The sequence below is a fragment of the Aythya ferina genome (assembly GCF_964211825.1).
Source record: "Aythya ferina genome assembly, chromosome: 9".
Taxonomy (NCBI): domain Eukaryota; kingdom Metazoa; phylum Chordata; class Aves; order Anseriformes; family Anatidae; genus Aythya; species Aythya ferina.
The window spans coordinates 4001120-4026412 of record NC_140305.1 but is presented as its reverse complement, the minus strand read 5'-3'; the positions used below and the strand labels follow the sequence as shown (position 1 = coordinate 4026412).

General features: G+C 34.7%; 1 protein-coding gene across 8 annotated transcripts in view; it reads left to right on the top strand.

The window, feature by feature from the left end:
- The window catches only part of U2SURP (U2 snRNP associated SURP domain containing), a 47825-nt gene that overhangs the window by 10567 nt on the left and 11965 nt on the right, over positions 1-25293 (top strand). For 3 of the 8 annotated variants that reach the window (XM_084530245.1, XM_084530246.1, XM_084530241.1), the window contains exons 3-23: positions 2411-2509; positions 3460-3574; positions 3913-4046; positions 5187-5228; positions 6023-6090; positions 7960-8054; positions 8136-8171; positions 8263-8345; positions 9635-9800; positions 10382-10593; positions 11551-11594; positions 14887-14991; positions 15994-16060; positions 16143-16306; positions 18265-18427; positions 18961-19040; positions 20078-20165; positions 21163-21285; positions 23124-23280; positions 23643-23738; positions 24311-24377. In XM_084530245.1, coding sequence (XP_084386371.1) covers positions 2417-2509; positions 3460-3574; positions 3913-4046; positions 5187-5228; positions 6023-6090; positions 7960-8054; positions 8136-8171; positions 8263-8345; positions 9635-9800; positions 10382-10593; positions 11551-11594; positions 14887-14991; positions 15994-16060; positions 16143-16306; positions 18265-18427; positions 18961-19040; positions 20078-20165; positions 21163-21285; positions 23124-23280; positions 23643-23738; positions 24311-24377 — 2198 coding nt within the window. In that variant the 5' untranslated portion in view covers positions 2411-2416. Of the gene's footprint in view, positions 1-2410; positions 2510-3459; positions 3575-3912; positions 4047-5186; positions 5229-6022; positions 6091-7959; positions 8055-8135; positions 8172-8262; positions 8346-9634; positions 9801-10381; positions 10594-11550; positions 11595-11621; positions 12362-14886; positions 14992-15993; positions 16061-16142; positions 16307-18264; positions 18428-18960; positions 19041-20077; positions 20166-21162; positions 21286-23123; positions 23281-23642; positions 23739-24310; positions 24378-25293 lie in introns of those variants that run through there. The other 5 variants (XM_084530242.1, XM_084530244.1, XM_084530243.1 and 2 more) reach the window with 5 other exon arrangements.

Genomic DNA, 25293 nt, shown 5'->3' with positions numbered 1-25293 from the left:
AGAGAAAACAACTTGTTGTAGATAAACTCTGCTGCATTTGATATATAACCTGTAGGTGGTTGTAATGAAACATTTTTTATATTTGAAAATACTCCTTGAATTTTTTTAAAAAAACACTAGTGTAAAAATCTGTATGTTTTTCTTATGCTGAAGAATAGTGCTGAATAGTTACAAGAGTCAGTGCATATTAAAGTTGACTTTTTTATCGTATACAGTTGGCTTCTCTCACAAATGAGATCAAGTGGCCCTAATTTAACCCTCCATTTTAATTTATAGTGGAATATGTTTAAAATATTCTAATAGAATATATTTAAATGAATAATAAGAGCGTTAATGCCAGACAAATCATCAGTGGTGTAGATCTTCTTCAAGATGTTATTTGACATATGACACAGTCAATTATAAGCTGTTAACTTTCTTGTAAGATAACATTATTCAAGTTGTGATAGTAAAAACTTTTCATTAAGAAGTTGGTTCTGTTTCTTGTCTTGCTTCACTTGATATAATTTGGAAAATTATTCTTGAAACACTTTTGAATATTTATTGTCTGAAACCGGGTTTTCAGTACTTTATGCCATCTTGCAGTTAACACACTTGTGCTTGATGTGAATTTGATTTCATGCAATGATTGGGTTGCTTAGCTAGAAGTTTGCTCTTGCTTCCATCATTTGCTTTACTCCTTTCATTATGTAAAGGAAAATCCATATGGTAAAGGAAGAAAGTCTCTAAGTTTTGTATAGGTCTGTTGTTAGTAGTTTTGTGAAGCTGCATATGGTTAATGCTGTAACTGCCTTCTGGAATGTAAATTGCAGGTTCGATCCTGTTCATTGTATATTGCTCTGGCCACTTGGAAGGTCTTTTTTTTTTTTTTTTTTTTTTTTTTTGAGACGATTCCTAAAGAGTTAGTGCCAGACCTTGTCTGGCTGCTTCCATTATATGACTATAACATAAACTCATGGTTGATTTGCAGGTATCCTGTACCATTACTGTGAGGCTATTTGCAAATGACAGGATAAGCCTTGAGTAGGAGCATGGTGTTTGTATTCGTCTGCATCTCTGTACCATAGCAATGTGCCCACATTTTGCCAGGGTTCTGTATTGCTTGTCATACTGAAATACAAGCTGTCTTTCAGGCAACAGGAAAATGGGATTTTATTAACTTTCAAAACACATAGATGGATGAAAACCTGCTGATAAACGTGTCACAGCAGCTCATGTTGACAAACATAGCATCATAAGCCAGATGACTCCAAAGACAACACTGCATTAATTTGTAACTGATAGTTCTCCTTTTAATTAGGAATTAGGAAATGTTTTTCAAAGGAATACAAGCAATTTTGGTCATATGCTTCACCTTCACCTTATTTGTTGTGATGTGTTATTATGTTGAGCTGATTTTTTTTTAACAATTACTGTGAAAGTGGTAGTTTTGAGCATCCCTGACAGCTGTGTCAGTGCATAAAAATATTTTTTGAACACGGAGGATAATCGATTATGTTCTGTTCTTTTGGGGCCTTTTTCTTGTTCTTTTGCTAGTTCTTTATGAGCTACTGTGTTAAACTAGGAATTTCCAGATAAGTTGATTTTTCTTTTCGTTCCCATTGCCCATGTCTTCTGAACATTTTTTTTCCTGTTTTTGCTCTCCCAATGCTTTACCATTTGTTAATTGCCCAAATAGACTCTTGTGAATGCTAATTCCATACTCTTCAGAAATGACTGTTACCTGTAGTCCTTTTTTAATCAGGGTTTCAAGAAGGGAGCAATGCAGATTAAGTTATCCAAAATAGAAGGAATCTAGGATTTAAGTGTGTTTTTTTTTTTTTTTTGTTTGTTTGTTTCTTTGCTTTAACTAGTAGAAGTAAATGTCAAGAATGTTTTCCTATTCAAGCAAAATTACTTCTTTGAACCTTAAGGTACAAAATAAGTTTATTGTCCATTTAAGTCTTCACTTACACATGTTTAACCTTGCACAAACATTCCTCCAGCCTGAGTAGTCAGAACTTCTAGAGCATTTCTTTTTTCCCCTTTTTGTGATGATCAAAAAGGAATTGTGGTGCAAAGCATATTTTCCAAGAGTTTTAGAAACTGTGCTTTGCATTGTGGTAAGGTCTCAGGCTCTTGCAGCAAGTACCCGTCACTTTTGTCTGAGGCGTCTTTGAATAACATATTAAAAGCTTTCTCATTTAAACGGAGGTAATTAGTTTTTATAAAACACAGATTTATTTATTTATTTTTAAATATATTAGATATTGGCAAGTTTAGAAGTAGAGGTAGCCTTTTATTTTGTTTTCCAAACATCTGGAATGGTTGTCATGTTGAGTAATTTAGAAAGTTTCTGGTCTTGGCCAAAGAGAACAGTAACATTATATTTTGTTTTACAAACAGTTTGTTTTTCTTACTCCTTCTACAGCCTCTAATGGAAAGTAAACTTAAAGCATTCAGTATTGGTAAAATGAGTGCTGCCAAACGGACTCTGAGCAAGAAGGAACAAGAGGAATTAAAAAAGAAGGTAATGGTATACCATGAAAATGTTGTTACATATTCAGAGCTGAAATTAGTTTTCTGGTAGATTATAACCAGCTTCATCAACAGTTTTATTTTGATTTAGATAATTATAGCTTTTTAAGAATGAAAGGGAATTGTATTTTACATATTTAATTTGTTCTTCGTGTCCATGGGGATGGGGGGCAGGCTTGCTTCTCTCTGTGGCAGTCTGAAGTGCTGAATTACAGCAATCCATTGATTATTGTACTACTCAGATTGAAGACAGACATTGCCTTATATTATTTCTTGTTCTCCGTTTGTTCTCTATCCTTAGATTTCAGTAGTTAGAATGAGTACCTATTGTATCTGGAATTGTTTCAGTACATGTCCTTGTTTTGCAAAACACATCTTTGCCTAATGACTTATTATAGGAAAAATCAAAATGATTAAAATTTGATACTGAATTTTGGGATGCTCAGGAATATCTGAATGTTAGGAAACACGTATAGTTGCCAAGGTGAAAGTTCTGAAAATCTTGGTCTTTGGATATTACAAACTCAACTTGTTCTGTACTTCAGTGGGATTTCTCGTGCTACATTTTTGAAAATACTAGTGTAAAGAAACACCAAGTTTCTTTAAAGTTAATTTAGTTTGCCTCACTCAACTTTATTAAGCCAACCACTCTCATAATGTTGGTTTTTTGTATAATCTCTTCAGTGTTCAGCTGCCAGGTAAACTCTTGTAAATGAATAGTCATATGTGAGCACACAGACCTTATTTGCTTAAAGTATTACATACTGTTTTCTTCCCACAGTCCTCAAAAATTTGAATTGTTTGTCTAAAATTGAAACTCATTTGATAGAGTTTGTAGCATGAACTCTAGAAAACAAAAAGGAATATAATATAGCTAATTTAAGAATAGCTGTCATTGGATGTTCTGTGATGATAGTAAATTGATTAACATCTGCTCTGTAGGAGGATGAGAAGGCTGCTGCAGAAATTTATGAAGAATTTCTTGCTGCCTTTGAGGGAAGTGATGGTAATAAAGTGAAAACATTTGTAAGAGGAGGAATCGTTAATGCATCTAAAGGTATTACTAATCTTTTTGTGTGTGGTTGCGGTAGATCATTTGGCTTTGAGTAAAGATGGAGATTGGCTTTGAATTGCATTTTAAAATTAATATATTGCATTATAAGAAGTCATGGAAACTTGATACTAAAATTTCTTTAACTTACTTGGTAGTTAGCTACATGATTTGTCCTTTAAAATTCATGGGAAAAAATGCTTTGTTTTAAAATAACTGATCTTTGTTCTTTTTTCTTCATACTAAAAGATGAGGTTAAATTTCAGAAAGAACAATGTTTCTAATGAACTGTGTTGTACACTATTAGTTAATATAATTTGTTTTTAATTTGCCTTTAATTTCAGAGGAGCATGAGACAGATGAGAAACGGGGTAAAATCTATAAACCTTCATCACGGTTTTCAGATCAAAAAAATCAACCAAGTCAGCCATCAAATGAGAAGCCTCCATCCCTCTTAATGATAGAAACCAAAAAGCCTGTAAGTGTCTTCTTTGAATGTTAACTCCCTACTCTAGGACTCTAGGTAGTATTTTGAAGTGCTTAGAAAAGGGTCTGTGTGATTTTTGCAGAGTAATATTATTTGCAGAGTAGTATTATAGTCACACAATAAAAGAGAGTGGAAACTTTGACTTGCTTAATCCCATAGAAAATAACAAGAGGATAAAATTCAGAGGTCTGGTAGACCTGTATCCAGCATGATATACCTGATACTGCACTTTGTTTTGGGTGCTTCATGTTTTCAGTGTGTTCCTGCTAATTGACTTACGTATACAGATTTGGTGACTGTTGTAAAGTAACAACCTACAGTCCAGAGAATTTGGGATTTTAGAAGCAATTCTTTTTGCTACCATCTGTTTTTAGTTCTTTAAAGCTTACCGAAACAAAACAAAACCAACCAAACAAAAAACCCATGACCATTTGTGTAATTGATACAGAGTATTTTTGGAATGAGCTTTTTGGGTGCTAATATTGGAACAGTTCCCTTCAGCTCTTTGGGTTCTACCAAATAAGTCCTAGAACTTGCGAGTTTTTCAGACTGAACACCTTTTTATTTTATTTATTTTGTCTTCTGAGTGGTTTGATATACTTTTTTGATCTTAAACTGAGATTTCATCATAAAGTACTGGAAGTGTTACCTACTAACTTAGTTTTCAATTCAGGTGATAGTTACATGTGATTACTGTTACTACTGTATGTGTATAATATGTAATTAATGTCTTAGAAATCTTTGAAAGAGCTTACTACAATTCTTAAAGTTACATGAAACTTGATACTGCGTGCTAGGGTGGGAAATGAGCTATAATGTGATATTTGTGGGTAATCCCATCCTAACTTTCCTCCAGCTTTAAACAAAAATGAAATTTGGAATAATGGGGTGATAACTGCATGGCAATTTTTATTCTCATTGTATGTAAAGCTCTGCACTTACAGAAATTAATTGTAGTTTTTATCATTCTGAGTTCTGTTTTGTCTTATGCAAGTATTTGTACTGTAAGAGTATTACTGCTTTTCAAATTTGTCATAAATACTTATGAGATAATGCAATCAGTTTACTCACTTGCCCTGTCCAATGGTGATTGAAGATAATGAGGTAAAAATGATTTTATTTATTTGGCAGACCCTCCCCAAAAACAAACAAAAACAAACAACTTTGCCTGGGGTGAGTAGGAAGTCCAGTTTTTCCAAAGCTGTAGTGTGTAACACAATAAATATTTTGTATGTCTGCCTATTGGAAACGTTTTCATTTAAATTTGGTTATATAAAAACAATGTTGTAGAAGATAAAAGTTCACATGAGTTAGTTGAGGTGCATATATTACAGTAAAAAAGAAAAAAGAATATATTCTTTGTCATTTAAGAGTTCTTTTCTGAAGATCTTTGACTGTTTTTTGAGTAACTCTGTCTTCAGACCTGTATTTATATCTGAAAAGAAGCAAGAAAAGTAAATTATTTTCACATAGAATGTTTGCCTGTGGATAAAAATATTCGAATATATGTATATACACACATACGTAAATTCTTCTTGTATATACGTGTGTGTGTGTAAGTACACACACATATCAATTTAATTAGAGCATGAAGGCTTGTTAGGAGAGCAATCAATTTCTGTTATAAGTTTTTAAGTGAACCAAACTGACAAAACACACCACAGGTATTTTATATTTGTGTGTTGTAGACAGTGTTATATCAGATATGCTTCATGGTAGTAGTCAGAAGTAACAAAGTTTAGTTTAAGCTGTCCTTAATTTTATATTTTCTAGCTGTGTTTGCTAGCATTCAGTCTTAATGTTTTCACGTCTGTTTCCTTTTATTTTCTCCTGTAGTTTACTTGGTTTTAAAGCTGTAGGTAAAATATGCATGAAAATTTTCTAAAATTTTGTTACACAATTATCATTTATATGTTTTTGTTTAATTTCATGTGCTCAAATGTTGGCTGATGTATCTTTAATTTTAGCCTTTGAAGAAAGGAGAGAAGGAGAAGAAAAAGAGTAATTTGGAGCTTTTTAAAGAAGAGTTAAAGCAGTAAGTTTCAGTAACTGTTTCTGTAAGTAAAGAAGGAGGAGTGGGGTCTGGCTCCTAGTTTTTACAGGCAATGCTTAGGATCATTCTTGCTAACCTGTTTCCCAATGTCCTTGCTCCCTAAAAGGTTTGTGGCATGGTACAACTTCGTTAGCGACGGCAATGATACTTATAAAGAGGTTGTGAAGCTGCACTGGTAGATGCTTGTTACAGGTCTATATGATTTGTGTAGATAATTAGTTGCCATCTGATTAGCTTTTTGGTGTTCTTTGATGCTTTTCCCTTTTTGTTACCCTGATTGGTGCTAGGAAGAGTTTGCCATTGTTGCTGTAAAAGACTTCTGTTCTAAAATGAAGCATCAACCAGAGCCTTTAAAAATGATCAATAAACAAACAGTAAAGCCCAGTCTGCTATTTGGAATGAATGGATTTCTCTGCATTTCAGAGGCATTTGTCAGATTATGACCATTGAAACTATTCATTACTACCTTCCTAATCAGAAAAATATCTAGAGCGGTTAAAATAATAATAATAAAATTACAGTATTTCAAAGATCAGAGTAAGTGAATGACTGGCTATGTTTCTGCTGCTACCTAAGTTGATTTTGGATCAGTTCATGTGAATGAAAACTTTGTTGATTCAGCCAGCCATCCAGCTACCCAGATAAAAAAAAAATAAATGGAAACCCAGGTTTGTTTCTTTGCCAGCTGCTGCCATTACATTACTTGGAATGCAATTCTGTTATAAATTAGCCAGTGTGAGCCTATAAATGATAACACTTATGAACATGGCATCATGCATTACTTAAGACTAAAGTAGGTATCATAAGGGATGAGTGTGTTTGGGTTTTGCTGTTTACTTAACTTTTGATAAAGAGTTTGGTAGCAAATTTAAATGTCTATCAGAATCAGGAAGAGCGAGTTTTGTGTCTCTAAAAGCATATCAAGAGGAACTGTGGTATATGATAGAGCTTTTATATTATATCACAAATGCGACTTTTAAATTAAGATGTACTTCTCTTGCATAATTAAAAAAAAAAAAAACAAGCTGAATTATGCTTCAAAAAGCAGATTATTTCCCTTTTAAGTATATAAGGCAACAGAAGAAGATCACATGTACAGTGTAACCGAATACGATATATTTGTCTTGACGTTAGACACAGAAAATAAAATAATGTCTATGTTAGAAAGCAAGAGGGACTGCATTTTAAATCCATAAATTATTTATTACTTGATGTAAATGAATTGAATTGACAGTCTTGTATTGCTCATATGTAATATCTTTGTTACCAGGGTTTAAAACCCGATTACAAAGAACCAAGCAGTTACTAGTGTGCTAGTGTGAGTGCTGTCTTTAGAGGTATAAACAGAGATGAGGTCTTGTATGTACTGGGAATAGTCAAATGGAGTTGTCCTATCGTTGTAAAAGGTGACAGCCTGCAGAGAGAGAACAAGGTTTAGAAAAAATAGAAGTAGACACTGAGGTGTTGTCTGCATCTTGAAAAGTAAACTGAACAGTCAATGATCTGTGTCATTTAAATGTGGAATTCAAGTCCCTCTTTCAGAGAGTACTTCTCATTTCTGATCTCGTTTAAAAAAAATTAAAAAAAAAAAAAAAAGCTTCTCAAACTCTGTCAGTTCTGTTTGAGATTAAAATGCCCTGACAGTATGAATGAGGAAGCATCCAGCTGGAATAATTCTGGTGGTTAGATTCCACTTGATTAACCAAAAATTAAATCCTACTGGCCATGTGAAGTTTTTAACAAGCTCATTGTTTAATAAATATTAAACGTTTTCATATTTCTAAAGATGATTGTTTTTAACAACTTTTTAATATTTCAGTTTTTATTACTTACATTCAACTTGTTTTGCAGAATACAAGAGGAGCGTGATGAACGACATAAAACAAAAGGTAGATTGAGTCGTTTTGAGCCACCCCAGTCAGATTCAGATGGCCAGCGTCGTTCAAGTGAGTAGATGTTCGTTTTTTAATGTTGGTTTGGCCTGTAAGATTTGTTGACTAAAACATATGTACTTTCTATTTATTTAGTGGATGCTCCTTCAAGAAGAAACAGATCATCTGGTGGTAATATAGATTCTTTTCTCATTCAGTATAATGTTGTCACTTCAATGTGTACCAAGGATTATGACTTTATTTCCCCCTTCTATCACTGTAGTACTGGATGATTATGCACCAGGATCACATGATGTTGGAGATCCAAGCACAACAAATTTGTATCTTGGAAACATTAATCCTCAAGTAAGTTGGAGCTATGCTGTGAAGCATAGCTTTGGCGTATTTGGGTCCAGCTGAAATTCTTAAAGTTCAACAAGGCCAAGTGCCGGGTCCTCCACCTGGGGTGCAATAACCCCAAGCAGAGCTACAGGCTGGGAGATGAGTGTTTGGAGAGCTGCCAGGCAGAGAAGGACCTGGGAGTGATGGTGGATAGTCGGCTGAATATGAGCCAGCAGTGTGCTCAGGTGGCCAAGAAGGCCAACGGCATCCTGGCTTGCATAAGAAACAGTGTGACCAGCAGGGCTAGGGAGGTGATCGTCCCCCTGTACTCGGCTCTGGTGAGGCCGCACCTCGAGTACTGTGTTCAGTTTTGGGCCCCTCGCTACAAGAAGGACATGGAGGTGCTTGAGCGGGTGCAGAGAAGGGCGACAAAGCTGGTGAGGGGCCTGGAGAACAAGCCCTACGAGGAGCGGCTGAGGGAGCTGGGCTTGTTCAGCCTGGAGAAGAGGAGGCTCAGGGGCGACCTTATCGCTCTCTACAGGTACCTTAAAGGAGGCTGTAGCGAGGTGGGGGTTGGTCTGTTCTCCCACGTGCCTGGTGACAGGACGAGGGGGAATGGGCTAAAGTTGAGCCAGGGGAGTTTTAGGTTGGATCTTAGGAAGAACTTCTTTACCAAAAGGGTTGTTAGACATTGGAATGGGCTGCCCAGGGAAGTGGTGGAGTCACCATCCCTGGAGGTCTTTAAAAGACGTTTAGATGTAGAGCTTAGGGATATGGTTTAGTGGGGACTGTTAGTGTTAGGTCAGAGGTTGGACTCAATGATCTTGAGGTCTCTTCCAACCTAGAAATTCTGTGATTCTGTGATTCTTTTTCCTTCATTTTTATTTTAAGCCATACGCGTATGTTTAATCTGATATGAGGTAACAGTTGTCAATTGTAGAGACAGTATTCTTTTGAATAAATGCTCTTAACATGATGCTGCAAAAAATAAGGTTAAAAATATTGTTACTAGATGCAAAAATACTGAGTGAAAATTATTTTTCCATTAATATCTCATTGTGAGAAGGATAGTATCTCAAATTTGATTGTGCTTTGTTTAGAATTCAGTCTTCTTGTTACTACTGTTCTGCAGTAGGTTTAGTAGGTGAGGTATTGATGAAGAGTTAAACTCTTCATCAAAAGATGAAAAGAGTTACTCTTTAACTTTTTGTTAAACTGAGAGAATTAAAATCTTCACGTGCAGACACTAATATGAAATGGAATTGCATAGAAGTATAGCAACAAGATACTACCTTCTACTTCTCTTCCTCTAGATGAATGAAGAGATGTTATGTCAAGAATTTGGACGCTTTGGACCATTAGCAAGCGTTAAAATCATGTGGCCAAGAACTGATGAAGAAAGAGCAAGAGAAAGAAATTGTGGCTTTGTTGCATTTATGAACAGGAGAGATGCTGAAAGAGCATTAAAGAATTTAAATGGTAAACATTTTTTTCAGTTCTTTAATTATCTGTTTAGGAACGTTGAGGAGTAACTGAGCATGTCTTCAGGTTCTTTGTCAGACTGGTGATAGATGTAATGCAACTGTTTTTCCTGAGGAATCCAGGAAAAGAATTGGAAATACTGGGAGTTTAAACTGTAGTAGATAGGACGCTAGCAGTGTTTTTAGTTTACAATGGCTGTTTTACTGACATGAAACTATAGCATATACAAGGGTGTTGCATTACTAGATGTAAAATTGCTAACTGTTTTGCAGATGTGAAGGAGAGGTAATGTTTTTTCTCTGCTCTGAGAACAGATTCATTAAAGAAGGAATCTGTATTACTTGCAGTTTACCAATAATGAACAAGTTCAATAATGAACTTCTTGTGCATAAGTTTGACTAATGCACAACAAGTAATTCTCAGTAATTGGTGATAAATAGGCCCTTTACTTTTGAATAATGGTTAAATTTCTAATATTACTACAAATATTAATATTTATTACCTAAATATTGCACTTGCACAGAGAAGTCTTGATTGATGCAGAACCAGTTTATAACAGCTGTTTTTGCTTTTCTCAGGCAAGATGATAATGTCCTTTGAAATGAAGCTAGGCTGGGGCAAAGCTGTACCTATACCACCACATCCAATATACATTCCACCTTCTATGATGGAGCATACCCTCCCGCCTCCTCCATCAGGACTGCCTTTTAATGCCCAGCCTAGGGAGAGGTTGAAGAATCCTAATGCTCCAATGTTACCCCCACCAAAAAACAAGGAAGATTTTGAGAAGGTAACTTAAAGTAACCCTGGGCCATATCTCGTTGTTAAATACTACATCTGTGGGAGTATTTCAATGACTTCGTAGATTTACATTGTTCAGGCTGACTTTGGCAGCCCTTAGTGTACAAACTCATTGGCTCCCTGCTGTAGCCCAAGGGAACCTGACTAATTCCCGAAGCCTGTCTCATGTCTGTGTTAGGATATGATGTATTGGGTCTTGGCTTATTTTTAGAGCTGCTTTAAATCTTCCAGTTTTCATTTTCCCCCTCCAGGCTCCCTGGATATTTTTCTCCTACGTCCCCCCCCTTTTGTTGGCTGCCAAATTGCAATATCTAAATTACTTTATTTAGAGAAAATACTACGTTTTAATTTGGGTAGCATTATTTTTACACTAGAGGAGTTGATATATTTTGTGTAGAAGGTAATTAATCTGGACGTTGAGTAAGTATTTTATGCTACTTATGGAGTCCATTTTCAACCTTTTTCTTTTCTGGAATATTAGCTGATAAAAATGAAGGGTAAGTATCTCGTAATCACAAACCAACTTGATTTACATTTGTAAGAATTTGTTGATTCTTTGAATGACACTTAATTGTTAGGGTTATTTTTCTTCCTAAGACTTGGGAATAAAGTAATACCAACCCGATCCAAGTCAAATAGTTCAGAATTGTTTCATAAGCTTAAGAACTCCTTTCTTAATTATATTCAGTGTAGTACCTATTCAGTGCATCAATGTACATTCTGACAGGAATGTTCTGATACTTTGCAATTAGTGAACCTTTATGGTTCACTGACACAACCATTTGCATTTTGTGTAATTGCTTAGCTATAACTTCACAGCAGTGATTGCCTGCAAAACTTGTGATAGATGTGTAGTATTTTCATTGCATATGTATATTTTTGCTTGTTACTTGTTAACAATACTCACATATTCTATGTTTATTATCTGATGTGACTTCATATACAGACTCTGTCGCAAGCCATAGTCAAAGTGGTTATCCCAACAGAAAGGTACATGTTTTTCTTTATTATTACTGATCTAAATATAGAAAATTTCCCCCTTCGGAATTTTAAAGAAAAATTGTGATGTTGAGGAAAAGGTAATGGCTTGACTGAGCAATGGTTCTTTCATAACACTTGAGAGAGATGTTTTACAGTCTTATTATCCTTATCTCAATAACTTTTTTTTTTCTTATTGAGGATAAATTGAAGTAATTATCTTTTTTTTTTTTTAATTGAATTTAAGTACTAGAAATAGTTGCAGGGTAATTTTATGAGTGAACTCTAGGGAGAAATAGATTAATTTAGTGATGCATTGTAAGTCCAGGCATAAACCTTTAAGTACTTTGTAGCTAGGATGCAGCTGTCTCCAATGTGGTGCTGTGCTTTGTTTTTCTTTTTTTCTTTTTTTCAATTGTACAATTTGTAGTGCAGTTAAAATTGGTTTTAGTTTATACTGTTTTTAAAATATGCAACAGTCAATTACGGTTGCCAAATAAGTTAGTTCTGTAGTGCAAGGGTATTTTTGTGTTTTGGTCTTCATCAGTGCCTCTACCTTCGCTCTAGTCTAGGTATACTCTTGCTCAGTTAAGCTGAAACCTTTTCCCAAACACAGGAACACAACACTGTTTTAAAAGTAAATAAGCACAAAAGATTACCAAATTCTCTTTGACATTGGCCTTGGTGAGCAACACCAGCTGAACTGTCTGCGGCAGCGGGGGACCAGGAAAACATCATGGGATGGATTGGGAAAGTATACAGTTTTTGACCAGCCATTGGTACGATCGGCTCCAATAAATGTGGTTTTATTATAACTAGAAAACTTTTTTTTTTTTTTTTTTGTTGGCCAACTTAAGCTAAATGACATTTTAAATGCAGTTAAAGCTATCATCTTTTTGTACAACACTGTTTTAATTGTCACAAAGTCTTTTTTTTGCGTGTGTGTGGGAGGAATATTTGTAAAGCTAGTTACAGTAGTACATTAATGTGTTTGTCATTAAATGCACAAATGCATTTTGACTAGTAATTCTGATGAAATTTTAGGACTATTTTTTTCAATTTTTATTAAGTAGAGACATGAATGGTTAGTGAGACTGGGAGCAATCATAATTTGAAAAACATAGTAGTAGAGTACGTACTTGTAAAACTGTACAGTGCTTCCAAAGTAATTAGCTTTTGGAGAAAAATATGCTTCCATTTTATTTACTGGAGTGTTTTGAAAGCTTGTTGGTAAGAAAAGCTCATGTTAATTGAATTGTATTTGAAAATACATTGCATTAATTTTCCTTGGCTTCCTGATCACTTTTGAAGATGCTAGTGATAACTGTTAAGAGTCTTACACAGTGAATAACATGTAAAAATCCTGAAAAGCTTCAGTGGTATATTGCATTTAATTATTCTCCTTTAAAAACTGTTACTGAAAATTTCCAACATTGATGTCTTAGCACTTACTAAAAGGGAAATAGAGAAATGTTGCATATAAACAGTGAAGTTTTTTTTTGTCTTCTGAGAAATTCACTTTCAGGTAGTAATGTCTTATATGCTTGACGTTATATGCATGTAACACCCTCTTTTCATCTACGGGGTGTACTGGATCTTTTTTTAATACATTTGAGGTCTTTCCAAAGTAGATGTTCTTGTCTAGCCAGAAGCTGCTCTAAAGTAACTTCATTGTACTGAATGAGAAAACAGTTGGATGAAATCCCGTTGCATGGTTCTACAGGAAGCCAGAATTGGTCATATTGAACTTGCCTTAAAATAAATAATATCTCAAAGTTGAAAGCTAATTGTAATTTTTCATATTCATGTTTTCAAATACAGTTCACGTAACAAAAACAGACTTGGTATTTAGACTTTCAGAACACTGTTTTAAAAAAAAATGGTTGTGGAAGTATTGTGACGGTCCTCTTTACAATATTTTAAGGGATCATAAAAATCAAAAGGAGAGGAAATCTGAGCTGTAGGTAACATGTTTTGTATTTATGATATGAGAGGGAAATGTAGATTTAATGCTAGCTGGCATAAACCACAGTATTTGCCAAGTTTGCAGATGGATGGGTAGGTTTATTGCAATTAAGTTGCAACATTTTAAAGTTGATTTTTTTATTTTATTTTTTTTTTAAATCTAGTTCATTATACCTGTGGCAGAAGTTTGAATGCTCATGGTAGAAAATAATCACCTAATTATGAAGAAGCGATAGAAAATTTTTCACCTTTTCAATGAAACAGTTTTTGAATTCTGATAATTAATTTGGTAAAAGAAAATTATAGTATGATACATTTCCAGAACCTGTATCAGTTTGTTACATTAAAAAAATAATCCAAAAATGTAAAAATCTGTATTTTTTTTGTTTGCATCACATTCAAAGGACACATACTGTGAAGTTTTTTTGTGTAGGTAATCTGTATTTGGAAAATTAGGATCTTGTTCTTGAGAAAAAAATACAAAAGATTGGAAACTGAAATTGCTATTTATAAAGCTTATATGACACTATATATGTAAGCTATTATTACACTTACAAATGGATCCATATTTTCAAATGCGACTTCAAAAAAAGTGCATTTCAAATACACTTCTTGCCTGTCTCAGGATGTAGTGCTGAATGAAATGAATGCAGATTTTTATTTTTTGATTTGTGATTTGGTTCACTTGGGTGTATGAGGAAGGAAACATTGAGTGCTATGACGTGAAGTGATGGACAGTTTTATTCTATGTCACATAATTGAGTCTTGACCAAAACCAGGTTACCTAAATTTAATAAAACCACTGCCTTGTTTGGCATCAAGAAGGCTATTTACTTTTCCTTTTATACTTGACTAGTTTGAAAGCTGAATGCAGTTTCTATTGAACATTTAAAACTATTTGTGTTTAATTTTGAGCACAATATCAAGCCATTTGTACATCAGTAGAACTTCAGTTAACACTTCGGCCTTAGTTCTAGATAATTTAGATGAGAGGGCTGAGTTTTTAATAGTTAATTGCACTTTGGTGCTCAGTCGCCCATTTTTATGTGTAAGGACTATTATGCTTCTAAGCATGAGGTGGTTGTAGGCTAAGCTGCGGAAATTCAGGAATGAGGTCTCCTGCTAAGTTACTACTCTACCACTTTTAGGCATGTTTTGATTTTAGAGTGCCCGTGTCTATGATGCAAGGCTATCATATGTTCCATGCTACCTTATCTTTTATACAGTTGTAACAATACAACAAAATAATCTCCTGCACAGTTATAGTATCTTAGATGGAGTGTAGTTTATATAGTGTTAGGTCTGAATCAATTTTTCTTTAACTGTGTTATTGTTGTAGGAATTTGCTCGCATTGATACATCGCATGATAGAGTTTGTTGTGCGGGAAGGGCCTATGTTTGAAGCCATGATCATGAACAGAGAAATCAACAATCCAATGTTCAGGTGCTTATTATATTGCTTCAGTTTGAAAAGTTAATTTTTGCTGTTGCTAATATTTTGCATTTTGGAATTGCTAATAGAAGTTGTTTTTCCTATGTCTCTTTGTGTGCAATTTTAAATTTAACAAATTGTACACAGCAGATGCTTATGCTGTTTGATATGAACAATACAATTCTATCCTAATTGTTAATACTGTTGTATAAAAAATATATATGTGAAATATAAATTTGTATACATATATAAAATACTTAATTCCTATTTTCTTGAGGGATTCCAAGTCATCAGTAGAGGCAGTAGCATATATTTAAAAACAAAACAACAACAAAACATACCTCAAAAGCAGGCAGAATAACTCAATGCGCAGTCATCTTTCTGGAGCCTAATTTCCTATGCAATTAGGATTAAACTTTGTTGTAGTGAAGCTGTCAGAATTTGCAGCTCTTGTCATGAATGGAATTTAAAAATTTCCAAATTTCTTGTGAAATGCAATCTGAAAAACTTTTTCAGGGAAGTAAATGACCTTCTAAAATAAATGACTTTCTAAAAATGTCTTATTGGTACTAAGGTTGAAGTGCTTCATTTTGATTTTATGTACAAATCAAGGAAATTACGCAGGTCCAAGTAAAACACCTTGCTGTTAAAAATTGGTTGTTTATTTCTGATCTCGTAAGAGTGTTCTGACATTTGAAAACTTCAAGTCACTTAATATTCAGTCTGAGTAACATAACTGTATAACTATGAGTTCCTGCACATCTAAACTTCTTATGAGACGTGCTTTGCCTCTGTGGAATTCTACACTTTGCAGATTGTACATGCATGTGTGCGTGAGGCAATTACACTTGTTCTGTACAGCTGTGCTTTAGATGTATGTGGTTTTAGCTATCTTGAATTCACTCTATAGCCAAAGTGGAATTGTGGATAGAAGTTAGATATATTTGAATTTTCTTCAGTTAAATAACTTCTAAACTTCTAATACATCTTGTGTCTCTTTGTTCTCTGGTTTAGGTTTTTATTTGAAAACCAGACTCCAGCCCATGTGTATTATAGATGGAAGCTTTACTCAATTCTTCAGGCAAGTAGATTTTTTTATTGTCAATTTGTAACTTCGAGCTAATGAAATAAAAACAAACCTAAAAAACTCTTGCCTTTTATAGGGAGATGCTCCAACCAAGTGGAGGACAGAAGATTTCCGTATGTTCAAAAATGGATCATTTTGGAGGCCACCACCGTTAAATCCGTATTTACATGGGATGTCAGAAGAGCAAGAAACAGAGGCATTTGTGGAGGAACCAAACAAGAAGGGTGCACTTAAGGAAGAGTATGGATTTCTGTCAATTTGTAGTGTTTTTTTTTTTTTAATGCCATTCTGCATTTTTATCCTGTTTTTGTTTTTTTTCTAGTTGTCATCCCTGAAATGTTACCATTCTTGCCATAATATTTATAGAATCATAAAATAGTTTGGGTTTGAAGAGACCTTAAAGACCATTTAGTTCTAACCCCCCTGCCAAGGGCAGGGACACCTCCCACTAGCCTAGGCTGCCCAAATCCTATCCAGGCCTTGGGCACTGCCAGGGATGGGGCAGCAACAGCTGCTCTGGGCAGCCTGGGCCAGGGCCTCACCACCCTCAGAGTAAAGAATTTCTTCCTAATGCCTAATCTAGGTATGTCCCTTTTCAGTTTACAGCTGTTACTCCTAGTCCCATCACTCCCTAACAGACAGTCCCTCCCCAGCTTTCCTGATGGCCCCCTTTAGGCACTGGCAGGCCACTGTAAGGGCTCCCCGGAGCCTTCTCTTCTCCAGGCTGAACAACCCCAACTCCCTCAGCCTGGCTCCATAGCAGAGGGGCTGCAGCCTCTGAGCATCCTTGCAGCCCTCCCCTGGCTCCAGAAGCTCCATGTCCTTGTGCTAGGGCCCAGAGCAGGGTCTCACAAGAGCAGAGCAGAGGGGGACAATCCCCTCCTCTGCACTGCTGGCCCTGCTGCTTTTGGTGCAGCCCAGGCTACGGGCGGCTTGCTGGGCTGCAAGCACATATTGCTGGCTCGTGTTGAGCTTCTGGTCAACCAACACCCCCAGGTGCTTCTCCTCAGGGCTGCTCTTGATCCATTCTCTGCCCAGCCTGAATTTGTGCTTGGGATTGCCCCAGCCCAGGTGCAGGACCTTGCAGTTGTCCTTGTTGAACCTCATCGTGTTTGGATGGACCCACCTCCCAAGCGTCTCAAGGTCCCTCTGGATGGCATCCCTTCCTTCCAGCAGGTTGACTGCATTGTGCAGCTTGGTGTCATCTGTGAATGACACCAATCAACACTCTCGAGCTCATTTTTTTATTTAATGCTTTTTTGATGATACAAAAATACACTCTGGATTTTGTTAGAATTGTATTCATTTGAACAATGGATCCTTTCTATGGAATTGGCATTAACCCTTTGAAAGGAATGGGGAGGATGAGAGCTTTCTTCATTTTCTGTTCCAATCTGTTAGTGAGGTTATGTCGCGCCTATCTCAGCATTATTAGAACTGAATGAAGCTGAACGGTTATTACAGTCTTAAATTTGTTGATACTGCTTATCAGAAATTAAAATGGGGAGCAGTTAGTAATTAGCAGGAAGAGACATGATCAGAGTTCTTTCCTGTGAATTGTAAGCATGGTGGGAATGCCTATGGTAGTGGAAATATATGCACTTTTAAAAAAAATTTTACTATCATTGTTTAAGTTGTGTTCATAACTTTTTTTTTGTTGTTTTTGTTCATTTTGTTGTAAATCTAAGATTATGGTTCTAGACACCTTAATACGTAATTTATCTTATTTTTGAAAAGGCTTAAATTTTTTTTTTTTAAGAGGGATCTTTATACACCAAGTTCAGGGAAAACATGAAAGAACTGTTTCTTACCAGCTCTCTGCTGTAGAATTAGAGTAATTAGATTCAGAAATTACTTTCCTTACATTTATTCATTTTCATTTCATTTTAAAATAATTATATTTTTTGTTATAGTTTATCAATAATATTATGCTTCTGTATTAGCTCTTCCTCAGTTAGGTTTCCTTGATTTCTGTATATAGTCAAGACTTAAGTGGAAATTTTTTTGTATTTTGTTTGTGATGTGCGTGTATTTTTGTGATGTGCTTGTGAATCATTGAAAAAAATTAGGAGCAGAATATAAAAATATTTTAAACTGCTTTGGTCCTGAAGATGGCAAAATCAAGAACATTATTTAATGGAAATTCTATTGAGTACTGTTCATTTTATATTGAAAGTATAAAAATCCTGCTATTTCAGACAAAGAGATAAATTGGAGGAAATTCTGCGTGGATTAACACCTCGGAAGAATGATATTGGTGATGCAATGGTTTTCTGTCTAAATAATGCAGAAGCTGCTGAAGAAATTGTAGACTGCATTACAGAATCATTGTCCATTCTGAAGACTCCACTTCCTAAGAAGGTGTGAAGATTTTGTATAATCATACTTCTGTTTTTGGGGAAGAGCTCAATTAGCTGTTTGTACATGTAATTTACAAGCATTATTTCATAAGTCTCAGGTAGTGTCGAACTTTTTACTTAAAACCTGTGCTTAAATTTAAGTGCATGTTTTTTTATTTCCCTGTGGGATTTTGCGATATATTTTCATTCTTGCTGGACGTGCTTGTAAGCAGTGTTCTACCTTGTTCTGACGTTGAAAAAAGTAGTCTGTTCAAACATTAAAAAACAAAACAAAAACAAACACACACACACAAAACACACAACAAAAAAAACGTGGAGTGTTGCAATCTGTCCATTGTAATATTATGCAATGAATATATTCCATCCTACAGTGTGGTTAGCAGTGCAGGTTATTAACCAACAGGGGGCTAACTTACATCTGGTTAGTTCTAACTTCATAGTTCTCAATAGTTTAAACTGTCTTGTGTTAGATCTGGAAAAATGCATATATTTTCAGGATAAGTAAAAATCTAATTTATACGTTCTTGTTTGTAGATTGCAAGATTATATCTGGTGTCAGATGTGTTGTACAACTCTTCAGCTAAAGTTGCCAATGCTTCCTATTATAGAAAATTGTAAGTATAATATTTTAGGTGATTGGTTAAAAAAAGAATATAATTATAACATAGTAGTAGAGAAATTCACACTTGTCTCTGAAGATACTGTTAAAACATTCATATACATTTTCATGCAAAGAGATAGAACCAAGATGTAGCACATCAGTGCATAAGATGCTTTGTAATACAAAGAAAGCTCTTTTATATACCTTATGCGAGTGACCACTTGCGTGGAACCTTACAGAGATGAGGATAGCATGTGTACGTCTCTTTATGGGAAGCTGTAAAGGATTTTCCAGATCTGATATTGCAAATCATCTATGCAAACTAGTACATTTTTGTAATAGAGGTTTAGTTTTAAGTTTTTTTTTTTTTTTTTTTTTTTTTTAACTCTTCACCAAGTTTGGAGACCTTACAAGGGGATTGAGTACTTTGTTTCTAAGGTGCTGAGCAGAATTTACTAAAAATGTACAAGGGAGAGAACCTCTGCTCTGTACAGATATTTGGCTGTGTCTGTTGCTTGGAGTCTCATTAATGTTATGATAGCACGATGGGGAATATTCAGCATGTTGCAAAACTGTAGTGATTGCAAATCATTTTTCTTGCTGCAGTGTGTCTTTGCTAGTTTATTTTTTGTATATTGAGGATACGCTCAAGAGAAGCAAGGCAGCTGTTACCTCACCTCACTGTGCTTTCACTGAGGGCCTTTCATTGAGAGAATAGAAACATAACTAAGAAATTTTAAAAATATAAACTGAACTCTTTGACAGTTCTTTGTACGTAAGGTTGTAAAACTCCTTTTATCCTCCAGTCTTTTCAGGCTGTATAAGGAGACTCCAGCAGATGTGAAGATCTCTCTTCACAGTTCTGTTGTTGTTGAAGGTGACTTAATATGTAGTAATTACTTGTTACCTTATAGTTAAGTTCATAGCTGCTGTAGGGAATGCAACTGTCTGCTTCTGAGTCCTGTATCCCAGGTAATTTCAAGAATTATGTATGTCCAGAAAAGATATATTACCAAGTTTAACTGAAGAAATGTATATGTTTAATTCTAGTTTTGAAACAAAATTATGTCAGATATTCTCTGATCTCAATGCTACTTACCGTACAATACAAGGCCATTTACAGTCTGAAAATTTCAAGGTATGTATTTTGTTGTTATTTACATGATGTATAAGTCAAATAAACAGATGTTCCTGCACAAGCTATTGAATATTAAAATAGGTGGTTTGAAACTCAGGCTTCCTAATTAAGCTTCGCTAATTTTCTGTTTCCTCTCTTGCAAAGATAGCCTTGAAGTTAACAGTGGTCTTTTAAAATTATTGAAGAAAAAGTATCTTTTGTATTTCACACTTACTTTCCTCCACAAGAGAAAGCATTATCAATGAAGCATTAGGAAGAAAATGAATGTGTAACAGATGAAATGTACCAGTAGATGTTAGTTGGGGAGTAGAGACCATATCTAGTACTTGTATTATACCAACAAGGCTTTCTAGCTTCCTAATTATTTTAGTACCTCCTATATTTTAGTTTGAAAAATATATTTTTGCTTCTTAGTGAGGAAATAAATGTCTGGACTTAACAGCATAAAATAGCTTTTTAACATTTTTGGTGATAAATAGAGTTGTTTTTTTGAGGTTTAATGAGCAGTCTGAGCATGTGTAGTTAGTAATTTTCCAGATAGCAGCATTCTTCTTTCTAGCGTTCTCATATACTTGGCCCTTCTTCTGCTGCTGGTGTAAAGACTCCTTTAAAACAGTAGATTTTTTTTTTTTTTAGTTTAAATATGAAATTTGCAGTGTAGCTAGTTTTCCCATATTATAGGTTTTATACTGGTTCTCTTATCATCTTCACTCAGAACTATTAGGATAGGAACTGTGAGTAGCAAAAATGGATAATCAGTGTAATCTGAAGTAAAAGGGAAAATGAAATCCCAGTGATACTATAAGTGATTTATTTAAAGGGGAAAAAAAAGGTAGTTCCTGTGTATGTATACATGTTTACTTTACTACTCTTGTGCAACATGGTACATTGTAGTATACTTCAATATGGACCTTTTTAGGAGTAAATCTCGATGGTGTACTTCCAATCAGTTAAAATTTCTTAATTAAAGAGCACTTTTTTTTCCTATTACTTCTAGCAACGGGTGATGACATGCTTCAGAGCGTGGGAAGATTGGGCCATCTACCCAGAACCATTTTTGATCAAACTCCAGAATATCTTCTTGGGACTTGTAAATATCATGGAAGATAAAGAAACAGAGGTAAGCTTAGTAGTGATGCTTAGCAGGTAGTGAGAAAAAATGTCTAAGCGTAAAACAAAACTGGCAAGGAATAATTGGTATCTTTGTTTAGGTGATTAACGCTGCTCTTTGTAACAGCAGTTTATGGATTTTTATTTAACATGAGTCGTATTAGCATGCTTAGGTACATGTAGCACCACAATCCTTTTTTTTTTTTTTTTTAAACTCCAAATCCTTGCTTTTAAAGATAGGTATAATATTTTAAAGACAGGTGTAACATATTTTGAGATGCAAATACCATCTTATATGTTTATACACTCGCTGCTTGCAGATTAAGTGCTATGGTGCAGTTACATTGTGGAACCAATTCAGAGCAACGACTAGTGCAAAATTGTTGCGAGGACATTTGTTGTCGACGGAAGGAAGACACAGACGCTCAATATGAGTGATCAGTGAACTTCGATTTATTGGATAGCTCAGTTGTCTTTTATCTAATTCAATATAATTAGCTCATACATATTGCAAAAGCTAAGCTCATGATTGGTTAGTGCATTTCTCTATTTTATCAGCTAGTTTCTCACTCCCATCAACCGAAATAACACAGTTAATACTTTCCCAAACCACCAACAGATATCGTGTCCTTGTGCCTGATTAGCTTCCAGACGTTACGTACTTTCTCAGACTCATATGAGCTGCGTTCGATACTTTCTTAGCTTGCGACCTCCAAGTTGCTCAACATTCACATGACCTACTTCACTTAACCATTCCGCCACACAAAATGACAGCCATTATCTATGTATTGGGAATACTCTGTAGTATCTGTGAATTCTGAGTTAGAATTTCAGGCATTAATTTTAGTTTCTGGGAGTTCTAAGTAACTTGGCATCTGGTTGAATGAACCATGCATTTCCTTTTTGTGTGAGTGTCACGCACATAGTTTAATAGAGCCATCTGATCTTTGTTAGTTTGGGAAAGCTGTGATTGATCATTTACACTGGTGGCATTCTACTTTCACCTGTGCATCCTATTACAGCAGTAAGTTGCTAACCTAGTTAAGCTACACAGTTGCTCTCCTCTCTGCACATAAGGATTATTTTGAACAAGGTATTTAGGGAATTTTAGTTACTAATGTGTAAACCGTTAATATTTAAAAAACTGTTAATATTTGAAGCTCAATGGTTAAAATTTCTAGAATACTTTAGGCACTGGATGAATGTGTACTGATTTGTTTACAGTTATGTATAAATTTTATTTAAAGAGAAGAAACCAATAAATAGATGTATGTTTATCCTAAACTTTTTTTTTTAATTGTTTGTAAATGTGTCTTTCAGAATAACAGGTGAACTGCTGTAATTGGAAGGTTAGGTTATTTCCCTTAGCAGTGGGGCCAAGAGAATGCACATATGATGGACAGTGCCTAGCATGTTAGAAATAATACGTAGACATGCTTTTCGTTGACATGTGTTCTTGCTAAATACTTAGTATTTTTGGCAGTTGTTCAAATTACTGGTTTTCAGGGAATCTTTCTTATGTAGTAAGTATAATTTATCTTTATTGGCTCATTGCAAGTGAACCTCTTTGGAATACAAGACATTGCAAAGATATTTGAATAGATATTGCAAAGCTTCTAGTGCGTTGTGGACGAATGCTAGATTCTTGCTTATAGTTTTGTGTAGGAAGATGCTGTCATTTTCCTCTGCAATAAGCAATTGTACTTGGTATGAGAAAGTCAAGGGCTTTTTTGAGTGTTCCAGGTCATTTTAAAGCTACTCCTTAAAAAAAAAAAAAAAAAAAAAAAAAAAAAAAAGAAAAACAAGTTAAATTTATTCTTGAAAGAATTCAATATTACTTGCTTTCAGGAGGTGCCAGACGATCTTGATGGTGCTCCCATTGAGGAAGAGCTTGATGGTGCCCCATTAGAAGATGTGGATGGAATTCCTATTGATGCTGCTCCTATTGACGATCTGGATGGAGTCCCAATTAAATCGCTGGATGACGATCTGGACGGAGTACCCTGTATGAAACATTCCAACCTCACTTGCAATTTGAATCTTCAATTTTTCATTATAGTTTTTAAAAACAAGTAGTTTTTACAAGAGCAGCCAAGAATATGCCATGTAGCTTAGTATCTCATAAATTTCAACTTAACCTAGGAAGAATTTCTTTTAGATTGTACTTGATTTGGGAGACACAGCAGATCTCTTTTGATGTTATATAGATAGGTGCACATCAGCTTCCAAATCCGAATTTCTTTTCTTTGCATTTAATGAAATGGTACAATATACTTCAGTATTTACATTGGACTGTTGTGTTAGGATTTTTCAGTTTGAACTTTTGAAGAGCTTTGGAAATGATTTTTCTGGGTCTTTATTCAACAGTGGATACGGCTGAAGATTCGAAAAAGAATGAGCCTATATTTAAAGTTGCTCCTTCGAAGTGGGAAGCAGTGGATGAATCAGAATTGGAAGCTCAAGGTTAGTTTTCAAAGCATCTGTTAAAATAAAAGCCTTTCCTAAGTAAACTGAAAGTTTAGTGTCACTTACCTATTTAATTATTATTTTCAAAGGGTATATTTAAAAACGTTCATATGATTTCTAAAGTAATACAGCAGAGTTTTCTATTGTGATTTTTTTTGGTTGTGTCTTCAGTGAAGGAAATGGTGTATTATGTTTCTGTTTTACTTCAGTAACCTACCAACCTTTAAAACTAATTTTCAATTCATTAATGATAAGTATTGGAAGAATCTGGGTATTCTGGCAGTCTTTTCCAAATATTTCTGTGAAAGATAAGGTTTTACAAACTAACAAATACTTGGCTGCTTCTGAAAGGTTTACTGAAACATAATAGGCAGTGTGAGTGAATATCTCTGTATAGAGTAAATATTCTGATAAAATGCAACTTGAATATTTATGAAACAAAGTCTGTATTAAGTAGTAGATACTGTAAATTTTTATCATACTGTAAATTTCATCATATCTAGAGATACTGATTTTTAGAAAAAAGCAATAGATTTTTATTGTTGAAATTATCTTATTTTGTCTTCTAGCTGTGACTACTTCGAAGTGGGAGCTTTTTGACCAACATGAAGAATCTGAGGAGGAGGAAATTCAAAAGTAAATATTTGGAATTTTTTCTTTCAGTCTAGATGTCTGGCATCTAGCTTTAAAGAAATGTCTGTAACTGAAACCAGTGGTGCAACATAACATTTTAAACACATACTTGCATTAGTGTTGTATCTTGCTAGCACATTATTTATCACATTATTTACTTGGTGTCTTAAAATTGAGAGCACTTAAATAATTTTTCATTCTGAAGAAAAAGTATTCATTTTCTACCTCTGAGGTTGAGTGTCTTGAAACTTCCTATAAATTTTGTATGTATTGCAAGAACAGAGCAAAAATGAAAATTTCCAAGTAGGAAAATAAGAAAATGGAGAGAATCAGAGTTTTAGTGCAGGATGCTTTTAGCCTCTATAAACATTAAAGTGGTGGAGTTGTTAACTATAATCTTTAAAATGATGCTGATTTGATAACTTATGTTAAATAGTAAAAACTAGGGTAGTATTTTACAGTTAGGAAATATGGAATGTCAAATTTGTATGCAAATAACTAAAACTCTGCCTTTCTTTGTTATCACAAGAACAAGTAATGTTCTGTTGTCTGTGTTTGGACACTATTAGGCTCCATGCCTTGTGTTGTTTTTGAGCACTCTTACTTTGTTCTTTAGGCAATTTGAAAGCATCTATTATTAATACTGAAAACATCTTAAGAGTGTTAAATGTTGTGCTGCAGCTCTCTAGTGGCCAATCTGGTAATATCATTTTGCATATGTGCCACGTTTCTGGTTTGCCTCTAAAAAGAAAATGTAGTTAATTTTGTTCTTTTGTAGCGTTAATTAAAGTAATTAGAGATTTTGTTGAGGTAGTGAGCTTGTTTTGTAGCTACGATTTCCATCTGGATTTGCTGACTCTAAATTTCAAGAATCCTTTTGTCATCTGTTTATACCAAAAATATAAATTATCTGAGTAAT